General features: G+C 39.9%; 1 protein-coding gene across 1 annotated transcript; it reads right to left on the bottom strand.

Annotated features, from left to right (window-relative positions):
• Nucleotides 1–473: 473 nt before the first annotated feature.
• On the bottom strand, nt 474–10,446 carry PNN (pinin, desmosome associated protein). Its single transcript, XM_057369114.1, has 9 exons — nt 10,278–10,446; nt 9,914–9,985; nt 9,106–9,174; nt 7,956–8,028; nt 7,778–7,872; nt 5,788–5,869; nt 4,089–4,244; nt 3,868–4,006; nt 474–2,857 (listed from the first exon to the last, which is right to left on the bottom strand). Exons 1-9 carry the CDS (start codon nt 10,388–10,390, stop codon nt 1,578–1,580), a joined length of 2,079 nt encoding a protein of 692 aa, XP_057225097.1. The 5' UTR covers nt 10,391–10,446; the 3' UTR covers nt 474–1,577.
• Between the last annotated feature and the right edge of the window lie 325 nt (nt 10,447–10,771).

The following is a 10,771-nucleotide window of genomic DNA, read 5'->3' as shown; positions in this document are numbered from 1 at the left end:
TGAGGAGTTTTCCAACTGTGTATATTTGTGCTGTGCTCCATTTCACCCTTTACTAGACACATTTCATGAGGTCATAACATTCAGCACTTCAGAACACATAAATCCATCACTACTCTTRAGTTCTGATGAAAACTGACACACTCCAAGCTAGAACATAGCAAGTACGTTCCAGAAAAATGGGGTGTATATGGTATTTTGTACACTTAACCAAGCTGATGTGTCCTTCCATACCRAAATCTTTCTAGGACTTCCCGGTCTGTGACTTGGCACATGAGATAATAGAATTTGCTTCCTTCAAGACAACATGGATTATAGCACAACAGTTTCATACTCAGTTAATAGGCAATTAAAGCCCTAAAGAAAAATTCTGGATACAGAGCTTGTAAGGCACAGCCACCTGCAATTACAATTCATACTGTCAGTGTAGTAAGACTAAGGTAATACACCTGTTAATAGAAAAGATCATAAGCATAGAGAGAGTAGTCTACAAAGCCACGTTTATTTGCACATGTACAGAACAAAGCAACAGATGTTATTGTTTTCCATACAAAATTCTATAAAACCAGTATTCACCTTCATAGATAACACTATACCACCTTAAGTTTTATTAAATACATTCAGAAAGCATTCTTGCACACACACAACATTAGTATTAGGTAGTCCCAGGTTACTCCAACACTGCAATGTAATTATTCCTAGTGGTATGAAGGGATCAAAGATTAGTCTGCAACTAAAATAAAAATCCTGGCTGAAAAGCAAGCTGAAATCTTTCCTCCACTGGCCACCAAAACAGGGATCACTAGTGAACAGATTAACTGTATCTAAAACACAGATGCAAATACTATCAAAGCACCTGCTAAAGGCAGGTAAGACTGGTTTTCCAGACTGACTTGAGCTATCTTGGCCAGTGTTAACATTCCCATTTCATCCCTGCTTACCTATGGATAGGGAGTTTTTATAAAACTGGAAGGAAGACAGAATTGACTAAGAGCTTGCAGTTACAGAAAACAAAAACTATAGATTCAAATCAGTTACTTTCCCTTCCTACCCAGCACTGGAGAGATTACTTGYGTGACTAAGTCTTAAAATTCCCATTCTTGCAAGAAATAGAGGGGAAAGGCAAAATTTTACATTTCCTGCAATACTGCCTTCCTACATTTGATCTAAAAAGGGAATTTTTCAACAGGACATCTCAAACAATTTATTTAAAATGCACATTTATTTCTACAAAAAAAAAGTGTATGATACAGAAGAAATGATCACATCTACTTTAAAGGTTTACCTATTAAAATATACAGAGGATCTTAATGAGTACAGGATATTTAAAAAAAATATGCAAAGGAGTGTTAATCTTTTATTTTTACATTTTCAGGAACTTCACATAATTTTGGTAAGTAACCTTTTACAAAATTATGTAAAAAGTACAAGAATGCCTGGTAAACAGTCTGCATTTTTCCAAAAGATTTTTTACAGCATGCAATTCTTAAGGCAGCCTTTTCTTCCTCCTTACAAGGAATCCTTTCACTCAAATAATCTTCTGCTGCAAAGATTAGGCTAAGGAAGCTTGGTCTCTTCTGTTAACGCCTTTTGTCTTTCCTGTCTGATTTACGGTCTCTTTCACTCCGTGAAGTTCTCTTGCCTGACCGACTACTTTCTGATATAGACCTCTTTCTGTCAGACCTTGAACTTTTATCCTTTGAGCTTTTGGTATCTCTACTACCACCACCTTTTGAGGACTTGTGACTTCTATCTACTCCTGAAGCATCCCTTCGCTTCCTGTCCGTGCTCCTTCTGCGTTTTCTATCTCTATTATGCCCTCTTCCTCGGCTTCGGCTTCTACTTTCACTACTGCTGGAGCTACTGCTGCTACTGTCCCTGCTTGTGCTTCCACTTGTAGTACTGCTGCTGGTGGAACTGCTCCGACTGGTGCTGCTGCCAGTGCTGGAACTACTTGCACTGGTAGTACTGCTGGAAGTACTACTGCTACTACTGCTGCTGCTACGGTTATGGCCAGTTTTGKTCCCCGCCCTACCCCTGCTTCTACTCCTAGTCTTACTCTTACTTTCTACATTCGGTGCCTGGTTCTGCTCTGCCTGTGCTTCAACCACCTTTACAGACACAACAGAGTTTTCATCCTTGTCTGCCTGGGGCTCTGTATCCTGAGTGGACTGAGACAACTGAGGTGACTGTGCTAGGGGCACAGACTGCGGCTGAGATAGAGCCTCAGCCACAGATTCTGTCTGAGCTTCGGGTGCTTTCTCCTGTGTTTCTTCAAGCTCAGCTTTATTATCTGTTTTAATACCTTTCTCCTTCTTGGGAGAAGGAACACTACACACTTTTTCTGGCTGAGCATCACACTCTGTTTCTGGTTCTATTTCTTTGCCATTTTCATTTTCTACACTATCTGCCTCATTCATTTCAGCTATATCCTGCTCATTATCCACTGTCTGAATATTTTCACTTTCCTCTTTTACAACTGTGACCTCCTCATGCTGACTATCCTGTTGCTTGTCATTCTCCCTCACCTCAGTAGGTTCTTCTACTTTCATCTCCACATCATGTTTCTGTTCATCCTCTTCCTGTTCTTTTTCTGCATCACTATGCCCTGAACCTGAACCTGTTTTTCCCTTTTCCTCCCCTACCTCCTCCATTTCTACATCATTGTGCTGATTACCTGTCTCCATCTCTTCCACCTGCTGAACCACCTTACCCTCTTCCTGCTCCTTGTTCTGTTCTTCCTTCTTTTCTTCATTCTGCACCTCCTGATGTTCTTTTTCCTTCACAGATTGTCTTCTGGGCCTGGCCTCCATTTTGTTAATCTGCTCTGCAAATTCATTTCTCCTGCTTTCAAAGAGTGCTAGGGAATAAATGCAAAAATAATAGTTAAGATAATCAACAGATACTGGAGTCTATGTACCCTTAAACTATGAACTAGTAAATTATCAAATTGTTCAACTTATAAATACTGCATCCTTGCTCTTACTGAAGAAGCAAGCCATTCATGCATAATGAAAAAAACAGCTAGTTACCTTAAGAAAACAAAGCAAAGGGAGAGCAGGCTCAGCTGAGTATTAGAACAGTAAAGCCCTAAATCTAAGCTAACATAAAGTTTGTGACTTCATTAAAACCAAACCAACCAACAGTATATCAAAAGAATACCTTTATTTCCTGGTATTTATCTATTAAGTTTATACTTCCTAAGGTAAACAAAAGACAGTAAGAAGCAAAAAGTTGGTTAGATATTAAGAAAGCTTAATTACTGTAGGTTATCCAGACAGGTGAGCTACCTTCACTTATTCCCCCAACCCCACAAAATGAATAAAAGCTCCTAAGAGAAAAACCAACCRACACATTCTTAATTTAATAAAAAAGAACAGTAAGACTACCATGAATTGAAGTATTTTAAATTGTTTTCCAAAAGAAAAATATAGTCATCCTGTGAAACAGAAATGAACACACATTGAAGTAAAAAAAAAATCATCACAATGCTGTGCTTAAGAAAATACTTCTCAAATGCTTTGTAAACACCTGCATTTTCTTTGGGTCATCACAGAACCTGCCTTTTCAAAAACTAAGCAGCTGCACTGGGATACATCTGGGTACTAAAGCTAATATAAAGGACTGTTTTTAACACATACCTCTGAAATCATGCATACACATCTTTTGACTTCTTGTAAGAGAATCAAATCCCATTCAATATAAAAATAAGTCACTGAAAAAGTAATGTCCACTTATGATGAAAACCCATGTAAGAATATAGTTTGTCTGAAGMATGAAATTAATGTATTTAAGCAAATTTAAAAGAAATTTGTACAAAAAACAAAGGGAGGCAAGAACAAGGGCCTTTGAATCACAAAGACCACTTACCATTCATCTTTTTCTGTGACTCTTCCATCAACTTCTGCGTAGCAGGACACATTCTGCCAGGTATGTAGAATAAATGAGGTTTCGTCTTTGTTCTTATGTATTTAATTATTTTAGCGTTATGTTCATTCCATTCTTCTTGCTGAGAAATGAAAGAAAATAACCCTGAGATACACAAGAATAGTTTAAACAAGAAAAAGATCAAGAACAAAACGAAAACTCACCAACTGAGCAAGCTCAACCTTTTGCTCCAATAACCGCAGCTCTGTCTGTTTAGCACGTCTTTCTTCAAACAGTTCTCGCCTCTCRTTTTCAACTTGCTTTCTCTCTTCCTCTGCCTGCACTTCAAGTTTTTGTTCGATTTCTTGTCGTCTCTTTTGCTAAAATAAATGAAGTACCATCTTAGGTTTTTTTTCTACATCAAGAGAAAGTGTTCTATTTGRTCCACTTAAAAATGTTGAATTATTTACACCTTCAAAGGCATTCCTAAAAACACATTAGGAAATCCCTCCTAAACTACAGGCAAAGGGAAAAAGAAGTGTCATTGTTTGCTGGCACCTAATTTTTTGTTGGTTTAACTATATAATTGTTTTTTTTTTCCCCAACAGCAGAAAAATAAATATATTTCAGGTATCAGGGAAATCAGGTAAATTTTCCATCTGGGAGAGAAAAAAGTCAGCTCCCCCAGAAACAAATGAAGGACTGCAGACTGGTGTTTGTGACCAACAAAAATTAGATTGTGAATACTTCCAGTATATTAATTATTAATTAGATATATTACTACAATCCAGGAGTGCCCTGTTTGTATGCCATAGTTTGCCATGTGCTCAGATTGTACAATAATTGTCAATAAAAAACCAGAAATTAATGCCTAGACAACAAAATAGCTGGGTCAAAAAACTCCTCAGACGTCTACTTTGATCTATAAAGTTTATATGTATGAAGAAAAAAGTCTCAATATGGATTCTCAGAAAAATTTTGCAAGGAGCAGTAACTCCTTGAAATCTATTTGTGCAAACACATACTACCATAAATTAGACAGGGACTCCATGCTTCTAGACCATCCTGATAARTAAGTTTTTTTGTTCTAAAGCAAGCAGGCAAAAGTGAACTTTGGTCATATGTTCCACACGTATCCTAAACCATTCAAATACTGAATCTGAAAGTAATCAATACCAGCACTGTGAGTCAGCTCTGCTGACACTATGAAGGAAAGGCTTTAAGTTTAAATCTTTATATCTGCTTCAACTGTACTGCTGAAGTTAGAAATTTCAAACTCTGTTTTTAATCTAAAAGTTATTAGTATTAACTGAATAACTCCTTTAGAGCAACARTAAACAAATACCATATCCTTCACAAATTAGAAGGGCATCCTAGGAATAAAGTTACCACCATCCCATACACAGGGTTTTTTTTTAGTAATCACTAAGCTATGCAAAGCCTTTGCTTCAGTACAATCACACATTCATTTATTAAAACCAGAAAATCTGGTTATCAGTACTAGAAGGGGAAAGGCATTTTTAGACAGATAGCATAACCAACCATACATTTCTGTATACTTGGCTTTAATTTAAACATCTGGAACACACCAGGGTAGGCACTGCTTCAGCAATGACACATCACCATTATTTCCAAAAGTAGCCAATGACCTCTTTAGAAATTAAGTTGCCTGATTAAATTCCATTTAATTTCGCTGTTCACTTCTACAAAGGTCAGAAWCAGTGTAACAAAGTCAGTTAGAATCTCTTTCCTGCCTCCCACCCTCATTTCCCTGAATTAAGCCAAACAAAAACCTACATGTATTCTCACCAATTTGCTGCACCTGCAACCTACATTGTAGGGAATTTTCATTTTTACTTGGAACAGCCAAACCATGCAATTTTGCTTTATTATTTACAATCTGATAGAACTTAAAATAAGTACCCTCTCAGTAGCAATAGCAACTGTGGACTCCTGTTTAAATTTTTGAAGAGTGCCCATCAACAAGCCAAATATACGTCGATTCCTGAAAAAAAACAAACCCACAACAAAAAGAAATTTGAGATTCAGTTCAAGTACTAAGATTCTTATTTGCATAAACAATCASAGAAGCTTTCCACCTCAAAGATATTTATTTTTAAATGCTCAGTATTACCCAAGGCCATCAGYAATAGAAGACATCATGACTGTGCCAACAGTCAAGGATATAATTTACAGTGACATATCATTTTGCTTAAGACACAGCTCTTATCCATAACACAGAACAGCTAGCACTGGGAAAATTGGAAGCCTGCGCATTTTTCTTCTGAAAATAATGACACTAAGGAAATACTTAAAAAAATCTTAAGGTAGAGAGTACTGAAGAAAAAATGGTCAAGTAAACACATTGTGAACTATCAACAAGGCAGCAAACTGGGCTTTCTGAAAAAATAACACTCCTCTCTTCACAATCTGCTTAGACTATTAAAGAGAAAGGAGCCACAGGGGAGTGAAAGCTTATCTATCACAGTTACCCAACAGTAAGACRCTGCACTGTGGGATGAAACCAGAACTGCTCTCATCCAATTAGGTGTTGTTTTGAGAAAAGTAAGTAAAATTCTTCAACAGATTCCCTTCTTCTGAGCAAGAAGCTGGCTACTTGACTTGGAACTTTTCTTTCTTTTCATTTAATCCCAAATTAAGTCTTTACAACAGGAGGGAGGCTCTTCTATTTGCCTTGAACTTCTAAGTGATTAAGAAAGGAAATGCTACTGTCTTCCCTAAGTATCACTCTTACAGTGGCATAAGCCTCACATGGAAAGGTAAAGGTATATCAAATAGCAGAAACAGGAATACAGAATTGAAAGCCAGAGATCACTGAAAGCGCATTTGTATACGACTGACATCCCAGAAGACACCGAGCAAAATCAGGAGTTCAGTGGGTGTTGTCCTCTTAATGAACCTCCTTCCACCACAACTCTCAGAGATGAATACTGATTTTCTCATCGCCCCAGAGACTACTGGACTGAAAAGCAGTAAAAAGACAATTCTGAGGRATCAAACTTTGAGTGCCTGAAGCTCTAGGAAACTTAGCAAGAATTTTGAAAGTCTCCCTCTAAGGGAAATTATTAGAACCTAGTTAGTGGCAGCAAGAGCAGACTATTAGTGATGTTACAACTAAAAGAACCAAGCAAAGTGCCAGTTTTCTGTGCCAGTTGATCTGTGGGGACTGATGAGAGAAGCTTTCGATAGTTCGTTATTCCAGTTCTCATTCTTCTATTTATTTGAGGTGAAATTACTATTGCACAGGTGACTTGCAGTCTGAAGTGGGTGGAGTCCAAGAGGACAGACACAGTTTAAAATCTAATTTTCCAACACCTCTTACCAATAGAACTGCATTTCAGCAAGAATTTTAATGAGTACCCCTGAGACAAATAAAATATAAGAAAAAGGAAATAGCCATAGAAGGAATCTAAAAAGCAGCAGGCAAAATGAAGGTAAAACTGTACACACARTATGAAGTCAAAGTAACAAGAGAAAAGAAACACAGGATGGAACTATTGCGTTAAAAAAAGAGGCAGAGGGAGTGAGGAACCATACCCAAAAACCTCCTTCAACCAACAAAATAAATGATGAGCCAAGACAGCTGTAATAATCCAAGACATAAAGCAACCAATGAAGCCACACATTTCTTCTTACTCAAAAGATGTTAAACAGCACTAGCAAACCTGGTCCTGTAGGTGGCCTGAGAAATAAAATTCCTGTCAATTACATGAAGTAAGTGAACAATGTACATGCTGCTGCTGTGAAGTATTTTGAGAGAATACTTTTAAAAATAAATTTTATATCATGGTATTTCTTTGATATGTAACAGCCTGTGYGTAATACCTCTAAAGCTACCTTCTGTGCTAGCACTCAAAAGTATCATGTTAGTGTAAAAGAGATTTCTGCATACCTTTGTTTTCCTTTCTCATCCATATTTTGATCTTGTATAAGGTCTCGACGTGTTCGCTCTTTGGAGGTAGCAACAACAGAAGATGGCAACGCTGGCTACAACAAAGAAAAACAAACTACTTTGTTCATCATGTTGCAGGTAAGTGTTTTCCTCCCCAGCTCCATTTACTATATATTACCTTTTTAATATCATCATCCTCTGCGTCGCTTTCTTGGCGTGATTCTCTTCTTGTCCGACGTTCTCCACCCAGCCTGAGAAAGAAAAAGTTAGTGGTCATTAGAGAACATGTATTTAGGAAAGAATCTCTTCTAGCCTAAGAAAAATACAAGTGTATCTAGCTAGAAGAACCAACACTTYCAGTAAAAGTCTCCCCCCTGCTAACAACCAGTAAATAACATTTTATTAGATAGAATCTACTGTTGGTGAAAATCAGAGAGACAAAACAGTTTAAATTTTAATACAACTTGAAAAGTAAAGAAAAACAAAAGGATCTACATAACTAGCACATTTGCCATTTAAAAATGCAATGGGAATTTATTTCTTTTCTAAAATGTTTGTGCTTTTCCMGAACCTCTGAAATGGCTACTGACATCAGGGGATCACTAAACAGATTAAAATGCATTGACATGAAAAGGTTGGTACCTATTCTCAATCAGGAAATGCTCTTTGAGTTACCTACCAGATATCTATGGCAGAAGGGCAGAGGGCTTACTACCTGAGAACATGGATCAACTAAGGCTTTAACAAAGAACAACTTAAAAGAAATAATTTAAATAAAACAAATCCTAAAATAATGTAAATAGAAGTTACTTTCAGTTTTCATTTTCAGCTTTGTGGCACAGCACTTTCCTGTTTCCCAGCTTCATTATCTGCATGTTAAGTGCCCACAACACTTAATCTCACGATTATCAGTCACATCTGATGGATTTGCATCAAGATGTGAAAGCTCAGAACGTGAGTCCATTGTCACATTGCCTGTATGCAATTTATTGAACAGGAGATCTAAGTCACAACTCAATTTGTGTCCACTGCAAACGAATTTTTCTACTAAGAAGAATGTAATATACCAGACTATACACCAAATAAGGTGAAGAATTCAAAGTATCTTTGTATTGCTATATCTTTGTATTATTACTACCATCCTTATATTGCTCTAAGACATGAAAAATATTTCACCACGGTGATTTGTTATCACCCAGATTATTTCCAACAAGTCTTGAATATGTAATTTCCAAAGAAGACAGTGAAAGTCATCAGTTATTAACAGTTATCAGTTTACTTTTACAAATTCTCATTTGGAAAAGCAAATTTGCTGATTTTGCACTCACCTACTGGATGCACCTTCAAGATCCCTCTGTTTGGCTGGGGGTCCTCCTCCACTATCAGAGAATCCACGCCTAAAAAGAAACACTTGTGATCTTAGAACAAGTTAGGTTAATCCCTGAGCCACCTAAAGTCTGCACAATTGAGCTATAATTTGGCTTTACGGTCATGATCTAAACATAAATTTTGCTCAGCTCTATCACCGTTGAGTTAGTACTGCAATGAAATGTGCAAACATACTGTTCGTGAGCCAACTAATTTCACCTTGACTTTCTGCACTYATTTAACTGAATAGCTAGACTGAAACAAGGATCCCATTACGTTGAAATGATCATATCTGCAGTGATTTGCAAGACGTAGTAAACCTTAACCAGTGGCTTAATACTGAGATTCAAAAAAATTCTGCTACATGCTCCATTAAGAACTGCTTAACAAAAAAAAAAAAGTAAAAAGTACATGTGTTTTAACATCCCTCCAGGAGCACATAACAGTTAATAAGCAAGAGACTGATCGTGAACGATTTCAGAGACAAGGTCCACACACCACACATGACTCCCTTCATTTAGATGTTTCTCCTTATTCTTTGTTCTAACAGCTGAAAAGACTGGAGAAAGCCACCTGCCTAAACTTGCTGCAACTCAAAATGAAAAGGCACTTTAAATTTAACTCCYAAAGCCCCGTAGGGTCGCTCTGGTACTCATTCAAACAGCAGTGCTGCAAGCAGCAGAGGCAAACACACAACACCCAGCGCAATTGCACGAACCACTGCCTGAGGATGGGTGTAACTCCACTGCCCGTTCTGTACCTCCTTACCTTAGCAATAAACTCCCGCGTCCTCTACCTCCACCAGGGCCTGTGAGGGCTAACAGCCTGTTTTGAGGGGGCCTGCAAGAGACGGTAGGCGCTGTCACCGGTGTCTACCCGGTCCCCGCGGCGCCGCTGCCCACCCGGCCCAACGTGCATGCGGCCGTTCCCTCCCGCGCCCCACGGCCATGTCCTCCCCCCGCCACGGGCAGAGCTCCACATCGCCGCGCCAGCGAAACGGGGACGGCCCGCAGAGCGCCGCGGGGACCCGCAGGCAGCTCCGCGCCGCCCGCCCTGCAGGCCCGACGCGCGCCCCCCCACGCCTGGCCGCTCCTCCGCGGGAGAGCGGCGGGCCCGGCGCCCTCCGCCTCACCTCACATCATTGGGGTCCCGGCCCGTGAGCTTGCGGATATTTTCGTCCACGTGCTTGAGGCTTTCCTTGGCTTTCTCCAGTTGCTCCTGGAGCGCGCGCACCGCCACCGCCATCCCGCCCGCCGCGCGGCCTGGCCGGGCCCCGCGCGAGGCACCGCTGGGAAACGGGGGGGAACAGGCCCCGCCTACTCCGCGAGCCGCGGGCAGGGGGCGCACAGCCAATCGCACCCCGGCGGCTCCTTCTGACAGCCAATCATCGGGCAGAGCACGAGCTCGGCGGGGCTCGCCGGAAGCCTTCACCAATCACAGGGCTCGGACGCACACTGGCGTCCCGGCCGCCCAATTAACGGAAGGCTCTGCCTGCCAGCTCGACGAATCGATGAGAGAGACCGCCGGAGCGACATGGCACAAAACTAAYGAGAACTCACTACGTCATTTCCTGTAGCCAAATCAGAAAACCACTTCGAGGCCGCTTTTCCCCGCCCACCTGGGCCA

This window comes from Malurus melanocephalus, unplaced genomic scaffold, assembly GCF_030028575.1.
Source record: "Malurus melanocephalus ecotype Western Australia unplaced genomic scaffold, MMel_1.1 scaffold_0, whole genome shotgun sequence".
In the NCBI taxonomy this organism is placed as follows: Eukaryota; Metazoa; Chordata; class Aves; order Passeriformes; family Maluridae; genus Malurus; species Malurus melanocephalus.
Note: the sequence above shows the minus strand (reverse complement) of the source record. Positions and strands in the feature narration are given on the sequence as shown.